The 12,520-nt window shown below is 42.4% G+C and overlaps 1 protein-coding gene across 5 annotated transcripts in view; it reads right to left on the bottom strand.

The window, feature by feature from the left end:
- Positions 1-670: 670 nt before the first annotated feature.
- The window catches only part of LOC121857315 (bestrophin-3-like), a 35,741-nt gene continuing 23,891 nt past the window's right edge, over positions 671-12,520 (bottom strand). For 3 of the 5 annotated variants that reach the window (XM_042353319.1, XM_042353320.1, XM_042353318.1), the window contains 4 exons: positions 11,915-12,045; positions 9,998-10,207; positions 5,219-5,372; positions 671-4,149 (listed from right to left, as the gene is read on the bottom strand). In XM_042353319.1, coding sequence (XP_042209253.1) covers positions 3,150-4,149; positions 5,219-5,372; positions 9,998-10,207; positions 11,915-12,045 — 1,495 coding nt within the window. In that variant the 3' untranslated portion in view covers positions 671-3,149. The remainder of the gene's footprint in view (positions 4,150-5,218; positions 5,373-9,997; positions 10,208-11,914; positions 12,046-12,520) is intronic. The other 2 variants (XM_042353321.1, XM_042353322.1) reach the window with 2 other exon arrangements.

Raw genomic sequence — 12,520 nt, forward strand, 5'->3', positions numbered from 1 at the left:
CGGGTTCAGGTACATTCAGGAGCCGGTGCATGCCCAGTATTTGCCAACAGTGCGTGACAGAGACGTGACCGATCGCCCGGGCGGCTAGCGAGCCGACCTTTTGGTGAAGAATATAAAGGAAAAGAGTCGTGACCGATCGCCCAAGCGGCTAACAAGCCGATCAGTGGCGAAGAGGATAAAAGTAAAAGTAAAATTATATTCGCCTCCTTACCGTTGGTACGCCCAAGGTGCATCCTCTTACACTTCGTGACCTTGAATCTCAGCAGCCATTTCTTAGACCATTCTTGGAGCCCACAGAGGTCCTTCTGTAGCTCTTCACAGTCCGCTTGGTTCTTGCTTTCCTGAAATAACTTGGCGTCATAGGCAATCATTTGTATGGGGGAGTGTACAACGGCAGGCATGTCATTCATGAAACAAACAAACAACAGCAGGCCCAATACACTACCCTGTGACAGGTACAGATGAGGATTTCGTGCCATTATCATCACACACTGCTTGTGGTCATGTAGATTGTCTTCTATCCACGCGGACATTTCCCCGAATTCCGTACCCTTCCAGTTTGATTTTCAGCCTTTCGTGGGGTACACTGTCGAAAGCCTTGGCACACTGATGGTTGAATGATTTAGGTGGTCTACATATAATAACAATGAGGCTAATAAAACCACACAGATATAATTCCTCCAGAAAGATTTATTTTGAGAGTATCAACAGCCCTAGAGAGCAAATGCTGGAATGTTTTTATTTTTTTTTTTTAACAGTAGAAGAGGTAGAGGCCGCCCAGGAGACCCACATTGTCTATACTGGTGGTGAACTCACTAGCGCGTCTACTTATCGCGTCTACCATTTGTTGGGATCTTCACCTCCGAGCACTCAAGAGACCCACCAAAGCTTCCTCATTCACTCCCGATATATTATTGTCACTGATCTGATAACAGGATTCACTCGCTTCTCATTTTACACTTTGTTTACAGATTGTATAGTACTCTTTCCTTCGTCATAACATTTGTATGTAAAGATGGGAAGACCCACGACTATGTCTTCCTCATCTTGTATGTTTATAAACAAAACTTACAGAAATTCAGTAAAAAGCACGTAAAGTGGTGTAAATAGTTCAGTCTCTGCTAAACATTATGGTAAGAGCTAGTATAAAAAAGAAAATGGTCTTAGAATACGTTTTATGGTACACTTTACTAAAAATCAATATACATTGATAATGTTCTTTAACTTTGTTTTTATGCTCTATGTTTATTGTGTGTGTGTGTGTGTGTGTGTGTGTGTGTATGTGTGTGTGTGTATGTGTGTGTGTGTGTGAACAAAAGTCATAATTAAGTGACGCACCATACAACAGACGAATGAAAAATACGGAAAGTGCATTTGAAAGTCTCTTAAATTGGGAGTCTTTACAGTCTGACCTGGGTCTCTCGAGCTGTCGCCAGGTTCCCTACCCGTCCTCCTCGCTCTGGCCCGTTAATGTACGCTTATTGCTCAGTAACTGTGAACCACTAGCACAAGTCTCAACGTTTTGGTAAAGAAGATGGGGATTACATCAGTTAGGATTCTTGTCGTTAAACATGTTACCTCCGGAAGGAGTTCAGTTAGCTTGGTATATACGAGTATGTAATATACCTTATGTATATTGTATTAGATAGGTGTACATATGATATACATACAAATACACCTACCTAACTGACACAATATAAGTAGGCTTTATACATATATACCTTAGCTAACCGAACTCTCTCCAATCCCGAAGAAATTTTTGATCTAAGTAGGTTTGGATTTGATATTAATGTTTTTATAACATGTTTAATTGACAAGTAAATGGCGATATTACGATAGACATACGTTCTGCCATCCGTACTACATCTAATGAGCTCAAGAACATCTTAGGGACGATCTGCCCTCTTGTACCTCATCATGCATGTAATTTAACTGCAAATTTTACATAAGTACTACCGTCGTGTGTCTAATTTCATGGTATCTTCATTGGAACAGCTATTGATATGAGCGAAGAACACTAGCACACTCCGGCGGCTTCATCACTTGCACGACATAAAAGCAGCTGTGTTACTGGAGAGCCTCGCATACGTCACCTCTCATCACTGTTTACTGGTACTGTACTGTACTGTACTGTGCTGTACTGTGCTCACATATACCAACGCTCAGTTTATCCCAACAGTGGGTCTATCCCGTTGTTCTAATATATGAAACTCTCGAACAGAAGAGCGTTCTATGAGGCTATTACCTGTTGAATGGGTTAATTATATTTACTGGAGCGCACTATCCATTACGTTTCTCGCTCCTTCAGAGAGTCATCCTTTGCCTCAAGACTCGTGTCGTAGTGATATTTAGCTTAATTGGTAATTTGTTTAGCTGCGTCAACAAGAATGGTTTCGTAGTTAACAAAGCATTTAGAAACAGAAACATGAACGAAGCTATATCACAAATTTTACCTGAAGTCCTTTCAGTTGCAGTATGAGGACAGTAGAAGCCATTTTCTACTTTGACTTATAAAAAAAATTTATAAGTATTAAAGGAAGCACATGAGCTTAAGACATTGTTCTCTACGTCGGATTTGTGAAGGCGTCCGCGAGGTGGTCGTAGGTCACACACATTGTCAACAACAACAAACACAAAACATGATCAACAACGCCACACAGAATGTTTGTAATGGCTGTGTTTGGGATGTCCATTCTCGCACCCGTGGAGGGCTTCATCCTGCCACAGGGTCCCGCTTATTGGCTGAGGTAATCAGCCAATAAGCGGGGACCTGTGACAGGATTGGTCCACATAGTCGAGAATTTCGTTTTCTGCACACGACCAGAGTTACGAAATAACAAAACAATTAGAGGAGTAAAAAACTGTATTATATATAAATATTTAGAGGCCGATGCCTGTCATCTTTTTCTTTTATGAAATATATTATTATAACTGAAATAACAATGAGGAATAATTAACAGTTAAGTCAACAAGAAGATCTTATTCGCATCAGGAAGCAAATCATGTGAAGATTTTTCCTCCCAAGCTATACCGAAGATTACCACACACTTAATGATTACATCAGTATGAAATGGAATATGCAATTCAACATACTGTTAAACACGAACTTCACAACCATACACTTGAGCCTCGACTCTTTATGTATCCAGTCACTGTGAGTCGAGGGACCCTGGGTCACCTGAACGCGTCTGTCTGCCATTCACCGCTAGTTTAGGGGAGGGAAGGGACAGGAACATATACGGGTTCTTACTGGGAGAAGGTTTTTCCTGAGATCGGTAATGCTCACTGACGCGACGAACGACCGCTTCAAGGAACACAGAGTTTTCACTTAGACTTCTGACGAGGCTGGGTAAGACGTTCCTCCGGGGGGAAGTGAGCAGCGGCATGGAGCAAGCATGGCACCGCATGCGGCCCCTTGTTTTATATCTCGCCCTCCGTATTCCCAGCGGCCTACGGAGCACTAGTCGCTGAGGTCTTGGCACCTTCAGCAGGCCATATTCATCTACCTTTACTTCAGGTGGTTGAGGTTTCACGCCTATGTAGTGTGACAACGCCGCTGTGTCCTGGAGCCAGCTGTCTGACTGGTGGTCATCACTCACTGTGGAATTGGCCGTCTTCATTGAGTCCGAATCGTCCTCAATCGTTCGCCACATGAAGGCGCACTCGTCCTCGAAGCGGCCAGGAGGCAGGTCTTTGGGCAACACGGCCTTGATCTCGTCAGGAAGCACAGACTCCATTTCAATGGGGAATCTGTATGGTAGGTCTACAGGAAGCTCCTCGGACATGCTTATCTGGCGATGGTAAGGCTTCCAGGTGATCACGGGCTTCTTCCTAACAGCTAACCTTGCCTTCAGCGACGCTGGCAGACGGAAAGGGGACTTGCCCTTCTGTTGTTTGGCCTTGTCGTCCCGCCAGGCGTCGTCGTCGTCCCCGATGCTGCCCATGTCTAGCGTGACGGAGTCGGAGGCCTCGATGGTGTGACTCCAGTTAGAGATTGGTAAGATGATGCAGTCCATGTCATCGTTCTCCTTCGCCGCCCCCTCCAGGGTGGGCGTGGAGGGGGACACACTGCTTGCCAGGCTTATCTTCTCCGGATCCGCGGCAAGAAAGCCTTGATGCGCCCCAACAGCCAGTAGAGCACTCCCAATACTGCAACAAGGAGCACACACCTGGTTACTTCCCTCATACACCAGAGGTTCTTCTTATATCACATTCATTATTCCTTCTGACTGAAATCAAGAATATCATCAATACTCTGCATATCCTAATCTTTATCAAAATAATCAAGTGAAAACAAAATGTGCAATAACTACATTATATCATTATAATCTTATTATTTTACTCGACTTCTAAATTATAATAGAACATAATAAAAGTCTAATCCCTAGGGCCTAGGCTGACCCTTGTTATGAGGCTGGCCACATGTCGCCACAGAATATGTCAGTAGTACAGGGGGGCGAAGTTCATTACTGACCAACATTCAGTATATATATTACAACGTTATAATTATATGTATATTATCTCCTTTGGTAGCATTTTTAAAAATAGGTTATTAACGTGCAATTGTCACACTGACACAAACTTGAACTCTCTCCTTATGCTGACATTTTTTATGCTACATGAAACAAAAATCTCCGAACAAAATTATTCTCCTGTAGCTGACCATTGTTGTATTGGAAGGTTAGTACCATTGGTTTAGGCGACAGGTGTGCAGGGTATTGGAGGATACCATTGGTTAACCGCGACAGTGGTGGAGTCCCGTTTGTTTAGTGCAGGTTGAGGAAAGGGACCACATGCTCACAATTATAGTGAGACAAGGTACCGTGTCTCTACAGGGAAGCAGTGTAAAGTAATATAACTGGCTAGCCCAAACTGCAATGGGAGGTCATTGTCATTGCTTCAGAAGGCAGTAATGTAGGATGAGCGCAGATACGTTCAGTTAACCATGACTGCAATGGTAGACCAGTGCCAGAAGAACGGAGTATTGGTGAGGGATTACACCGTTGGTTAACGTTAACTGTACGGGATAATCAGCACCATTGCTCGACGAGTGACCAAGAGGATAAGTCAAGTGAACAAGACGACACCGTGGGATGAGGGACACCACTAGTTAACTGTTGCCTCAGATGACAGTAAACGTAAGGGCAGGGAGGATCACCATTGGTTTCTGTATGGTTTACTTATCATCAATCTCGGGTAGCAGGACCCCATCTCTTACCCCTTACTACCTGCAGTGCCAATCCTTCTGCTGGAGGACCTGGAGAGCGGGGCCGACTTGGAGGACTCCCTGCGACTGCCTCGAGGGGAGGGACTTCTGCCTACTAGAGCCAGACCGTCATCAGGTACGCTCAGGCTCCGAAGGTCCTTGCTGCCTGCAACAAGAAACATGCAGTTTTCAACCATCATGATGATGGAACAGTGAAGGACAAGGCAGGAATCTTTGCTAAATGGTATGAATGATCCAAACTCTGCTACAGGGAAGATATAATCTCCTCCTCTCTACCTGCACGCGGGACCTGAGATACCTACTGCATGGATGAGAGACGTACGATAAACAACTATGACTCCCCAGCCTTGTAGGGACAAACTCTGATAAATGATTTGAGATACAAACTCCTCAACGAATAAAATAAGGTAGATTTCCACTCCTCTGCAACCCAGTAAAAGACGTGAAACGCCTACACGAGTGAGAGGGACCAACACCACATGATCAACACGAGAAACTAAAAAAAAAACGATCTCCCGACATGTGTAAATAATTCAAACAAGTCCGGAAGTGTTGCGTATTTTGAGCATCGTGGACACGAAGGCAGAAGCCGCCCCCCGCCGCCAGGTCAAGGTATAGAGGACAACTCATCGCCTTCATAAGTTAAAAGTTATAAGAAATTAGTATTCAAAGGAATGACTATTAATGATATAATTTTGATTGCCTGAGAAATTAGCAGTTAGGGTTTACTGAAACACAGACATGTAAACAAAAAGTATTATTATTATTACTCCTACTATTCCCATTATTTTTGTATTATTATTATTATTATTATTATTATTATTATTATTATTATTATTATTAGCATTATTATTATTATCATCATTATTATTATGTTGTACCAACCACAGCAATATCGCGTTCCTCAGACAACAAAGTGAAGGAAAGTCCGCCATACCGTAGAGAGAGGAGTTGAATGAGGTTTGTGTTTACGTCACCATAATGAACCTCTAAAGTGTACAAGTGCATTAATTTAACCCAGATTTATAGTATTAAACCTTTTATTTATGTTTCTGATGATGAGTTTCTTAATTATTTGTAAGCTCAGGGATAAGTGATGTTAAGATGTATGCTTTTGTTTTTAGTTATGGGAAAATGCCAAATTTACTAAGTCCATGCTAAAAAAATGGAAATATAAGAAAATGGAGAATTAGAGAAAACGGTAATATGGGACACCAATCAAAAAATATGTGTGTAATTTTTTTTACCTCTATTAAATGGTCAAAATAAGTTAGATACAAAAATAGATGGCAACATTATTTAAAGCTTGTATCAGGGTCCTTTTATATTAACAATCGTGTCTCTTTATTGAATTTCGGTGCAATAATAAACGAAAATTATGTTGGGCATTTGTGTGCTATCTTGACTAGCGTAATGCCCTTTCGAATTTGAATGTCTATGAGGAAGTAAATTACGTATGTATTGACTTCAATATTATGCCTATTAAGCCTTCTTCCACAACAACACTCAGACTGACTCCTCGTGCTTAAGTATTGGATTAACAGAAGTTTGTAAGATACGTTTACGACTAAGAGATTCGTTAAAAAAAATCCATTATCTCATGTTTTACCTTACAATCTTAAATCAACAAGTTATATCTACTCTTATATCTTCAGTTATGAGTAACCATCAAGTCTCTGGAACCAAGAATCTTACGTGAGATCGATCAACGCAACACTGAGACCGAATGATGAAGTATTATTCCTGATGCTGTAAATTAGTCTCTTGGGCTGGCAGTAAATAGCCGAAAATTTATTCGGTTAACATCTCACTGATTTCAAATAATTAATAATCTAAATAAGTGATAAATCCTCTCAGAAATAGCAACCGAATCAGCTGGGTGTCTCTTGAGGTTCCTTCCCATCATCATCGACATGACTCACTGCTTCACTGCCAAGACGATAGTTTTGCTAAGATGTCTCCCTATCCCAAGGTGCCGTTGCTCTCTCTCAGTTACATCTACTGTTTCGTTTATTACTCAGCGCCTCCTTGTTCACCCTGACGGCGTTTATTTCTACGTCATGAGATCAGGGAGTCTCATCTACCCGGGCCACCAGGGACTCATAATGGCTGACAACCAGAGCACTGTAGACAACACGATATATTTCTTATACCTGTTAGACCCCAGACAGCTGTGTGTGTGTGTGTGAAGACCATGACACTCGCCTACGTTTCGAAACAGAAAGCATCTCTCACTGAAAGTTGTTGTTTAGTGTAGAGAGTAAGACCTAGTGGCGACACAGGCTGCTGAAGTACCTAAACACATTAAAACAACACCAGCAAAACAACAATCTACATCTCTGGAATGATTCTGAATAAACAATAATTTCTGGAGATCCTGTGAAGTTATCTGGCAACATCTGCCATCTTCTGGGGACACAAGAAATGTATAAACATAGTCCAGGAAACTGTCTGCTTATGACACAGTGTAAATCTTCCTACATTGGCATGAGAGAAACATGAGCCGTCAGTTCTTGGTATTAGATAAAACGGTAACTCACAATATATAGGTAATTTAAATAAAAAATCAAGCAACGAAAAAGCTAACTAAACATTAGCACTACAGAAGTACTCATGCAGTCAGCGAGGAACTATGGCGGTCTACAGTACACAAACCTCACCAAGGCTCGGACACAAATATTTCTCTAAAGGAAGACTGTCCAGGAGAGAGAACATAAATACTACAGTACAGGCAAGATGGAGAGAAGAAATGTTAGTGTTGCAGTATGCTGGAGATGATGATGATGACGTATATAACACATAAACAGAACAAAAAAGAAAGAAAGCCTCAGCGAAAATAAGAATCTTGCTGAGTTGACAGACGGTGACTGAGAGAGCGGGAAGATGTCCTTAGAGGTTGGCTGTGGTCTGTCAGGGCTTAGGTGGGGGGAACTGGAAGGCATTTGCTTTCTTTGTAAGATTCATTGAGGTCTTCTGTGACTGGCTTGGTATTGGTTGTGGAAGGATAAGAACGTAAGAGTTTGGATTTCAAGGTTTTACGGGTTTAGGTTGACTGAGGGTTGTTCTGGGGGTTGGATCAGTGGTTCTCAAGTGTTGTGGAAGACGAGGAGTTGGGTTGTGAGCATCGTGGAGGTGGTTGTGATGATGTAGGAGAAGGAGCTGAAGTTATACTGACTGTAGAAGCTGTGTACGAGAAGGCTGGTAGTGTTGATAACCTGCCAACAGAAGGCAAACGCAGCATTATTAGTCGAAACAGATGAAAAAAAATAGCCAGGAAGATAAATAAACAGACAACCTGGAAACAAATGCTGAAAAATATGAAGTAAGGAACATTTTATTCAGCTCAGGCTGCACAAGAGGAGGTATTAGCCTGGGTGGTAAATAACGTGAAATATTGAGACCTGAAACTATAACCACTAGTTCATGGGGTCGCCTCTGAGCTGAATAAAATCATCTGTAGTTAACTAAATAAAATATCAAAAGGTGACGCCCCATAGTTGAAGGAATTAAGCATCAGACGAGAACGTTTTAAAAGTAGCAGTAGAGATAATCAAGTAACGAAGAGCCAGACAGTTAAAAGAGGATGCAAGGGAATGGATAAGATGATGTAAGGGGACGACAGACAATAGAAAACTAGACGGAGAGAAAAGCGAAAAGACCAAATAAACAATGATTCTGATGAATGACGAAATGGAAAGTTGAAGCAGTGAGTTAGTAAAGAATATAGTAAAAATAAAGAGAAGGTTAAAGGAATAAGAGACAGGAAAAGCAGACATGACAAATGAAGAACGAGAAGAAGAGATGGGTGAAGCGGCAATTAAATGTGAAAGAACGCAACAAGAATAAGGGAGGTGGAAAAAGGGAGAGTAAAGGAGAGTGTGGAGAAGGAGACAGGAGGAAGGGAAGAAGTGTGTGGTGAGTGTGAAGGAAAAGAGAAAGTGTGTGGTGTAGGAAGAGGAGTCACGAGAGGAAGAAGGAAGAGAGGTGAGGAAGGGGGAAGAGATGTGAGGACGAAGAGATTGAACGGAGTATAAGACATCTGTAAAAGTAGGATAAACTTAATGAAAGATTTTGGCAGCCAACCTTAAAAACTCTAAAACGTCATGAAAAAAAAAGAACAGTTGGTGACTGAGGCACGTCTAGTAACTATCGAGAAAACCTCCTAAAAAAGCCTAAGGGGCCAATATTTAAAACAAAAGAAAATCACTTAATGACTTGAAATATATACTCAATCTCACAGGGAAGTTGGTTGATGTTATGGCCACTCGATTTAAATAAACTTGTCCTGATTGCATTACTAAATTGCATTAAGATTATGAACTAGTATCTGAACATAAACATTGTTATCATAAGTGAGATATAAGGTGATATATCATCCTAAGTTTCCGATACAAGAGGCCCTCATACTGGGACTAAAGTTTGTACCAAAACAAAAGAATAACGCAGGGCAAGAGAGAGATCATGTACGCTGTAATAGTAAACAAAAATCTCTTCCCTTATATTCCGAGTCAGGATATTTCGTTCCTGCCTAATAGAAGCTCTTTTTTTTGTCTTTGCCTCCTTCTGTGAACAAAAACAAAACTGCTGGAAGAGGGAGAAGAAAATCATAAGTATCGCAGCTACAGAGCCAGTGGTTCTACATCTACTGAACAAGCGGCTGGTAGGGACAAGAGTCGGGGCGTCCCTCCAGCGGGAAGCGTTGATAAGAACTAAAAGAGAGGAGGGATGCAGCAGCGCTAGGGGGAGGCGGAGGCGTTTGCTTGGTGCTACCTTCCAGGAAGCTTCGTTTGCTGAGGGCGCGGTGGATGGCCAGCAACTCACCCTGGCCAATCTCTAAGTCCGGGTAAGTGCCGCCATCTTCCCCACCTGCAGATACACGCATGGAACAAGTTAGAGCATCAGGAGCATGGTGTTGGTGATGGCGGCGGGTGCTGGCCGGGGCCCCCACTCCGAACTTCGCTGTCACACGGTGCCACCAACCTGTTTTGTGTTAAGCTAAAGCTTTAACCAAAACCTTCCAGCGTCGTCCTCTAAGAAAGATAACAAGGTGGACAAGAATGATTTTTCCTATGCTAATTCTTTTGACATTATTACTTTAGCATTACAGCGAACTGTAGTCTCTTATAAAGTTAATGTGACATTCTACACTGAGGCAAATATTAACAACTATTTTATTGGTACGGGATTCGGGGTTCGGAATGCAAGGGTTCGGTAACGGGTTTAGACATGGACACTAAGAAACTAACTCATGGCTAAACAGATATCTAAGTACCAGCGCCCTTCTATCCATCTATCTATATATATATATATACATATATATATATATATATATATATATATATATATATATATATATATATATATATATATATATATATATATATATATATATATATATATATATATATATATATATATATATATATATATATATCTTTCAATCTACCTCATTATCTATCTTTTATTTACCAATATCTATTAGTTTAGTGTTCTGTGTTTGTATCCATCTAGCCGCCATTAAACTTCACTCTGACACACAAGCGGTCAAGAACCACGACAGACAGTGAAGCCAAACATACTTATGGACTTTATTTATAAAAGAATTATTTTACAAGTAGAGTTTAGTGAGATTTTCCTCGATTGGACAGACAGGAGGACGCAGAGATATCAAACCCTTCCAAGACTTTTGATAGAGGGTCGATTTTCCTCCTCCATCTTCTCCTCCTCCTCTTCTTCCTTCCCATCCTCTATTTGTTCTTCCTCCTCTACTTCCTCCTCCTCCTTCTACCCTTCCCCTCCTCAACTACCTCTTCCTCCTCGTTCTCTTACAGCTCCTCCCCTCCTTCCCCTCCTCCTCTTCCACTCACCCATGTCCATATTGGTACAGACAGACGGACAGACAGTCACCGAGGACACAGCACGACTTCTTCCCCTCACGAAGACAATAACTGTCGTATTTAACTCCTCCTTGCACTCTGATACAATGTTGAATGTTAATGTTTTTTTTGGGGGGATAACAAATTCCTTCAAGTGCCTCCTGTAAGTTTCCTGGTAGAGAGAACGACTCAAGCAGAAAGGAAAGACCTCTTGGATGAGGAGCCCCCAGAGGGTATAGTTCCTGAAGTAGGCCGCCATGTGTCCCTGAGCAGGATGTCGATGAGGAAAGATGAAGAGGAAGAAGAGAAATCCTATCTTTAAACACTGTGAGATCTCCAAGTCATCACCTGCCTTCAAGAACCTCAGATCCAGGGAAAGAGATTACCTTCAAAGGCCTCCAAGAACACGAAGCATCTGATCAATTATAAGAATTTTTTTTACCTTCGTCCTGGAGCCTCCAAGACAGTCCCTGCCACGTAAGGACAAAAAACATCTCCTGATGCCTCCAAGATGTCATCCACATCTAAGGACATAAAACAACTCCTAGGTCTTTTAAAACACCTCACCGCCTAACTCCAAAACCCTTCAGGAACCTACAAGGATAGAGGCACTTTCTTTGCCTCCAAGATGTCACCCACCTCCTGAAACTCACTTAAACATGACCTCCATCTACTGCCAAAAGACCTCCAGAGAGATATAGAGAGAGAGAGAACACACCTCCTCCTATCTCCAAAACTCCACTGACCTTCACCTACCTCGAACACCGTCCAAGGAACACCTGCCGTGGCCTGGTTATGACGTCACACCTACCTCCGAGGTTGTTGATGGAAGACCTGACAGATGGTTGCCGAGACGTGAGGTTACTAGAGGGCCGACGCTCTTCCTCCTCGCCTTCTTCCTCGATGTCCGGGAGGATGAGGTTCTGTTTATCTTCTGGGATTCTGCCGTGAGGGAGAGAGACAGCACCGGGGTGAGGGGAGCCACCAGCCGGGGGAGAGCGAGAAGGAGAGCGAGAGAGAGAGGGAGAGAGAGAGAGGGGAAGGGGAGGGTAAAGAAGGAGAGTGAGAAGAGCGAGAGAGAGAGGGTGAGAGAGAGGGGAAGGGAGGAGGGGGAGTAAGGGAGCAGAGGGAGAGGGATAGAGAGAGGAGTCACCAGCCAGGGGAGAGGGAGAAGGAGAGAAAGAGAGATGATAAAGACAGATAGAGGGCAATGAAAGATTAAAATTAGGAAGAGGAAAGAGAGAGAGAGAGAGAGAGAGAGAGAGAGAGAGAGAGAGAGACAACAAACAAGGAAAAAGGAAGGAAGATAGACACAGGAGGAAGAAAGGAGGAAGAATGGGAAGATGAAAAGGTGGAAGAGGAAAGTGGAAGAAACAAGGAACACCGCGAATGAAAGAATAAGAGATAAAGAACAAGA

The sequence above is a fragment of the Homarus americanus genome, unplaced genomic scaffold (genome assembly GCF_018991925.1).
Source record: "Homarus americanus isolate GMGI-L3 unplaced genomic scaffold, GMGI_Hamer_2.0 scaffold20465, whole genome shotgun sequence".
In the NCBI taxonomy this organism is placed as follows: domain Eukaryota; kingdom Metazoa; phylum Arthropoda; class Malacostraca; order Decapoda; family Nephropidae; genus Homarus; species Homarus americanus.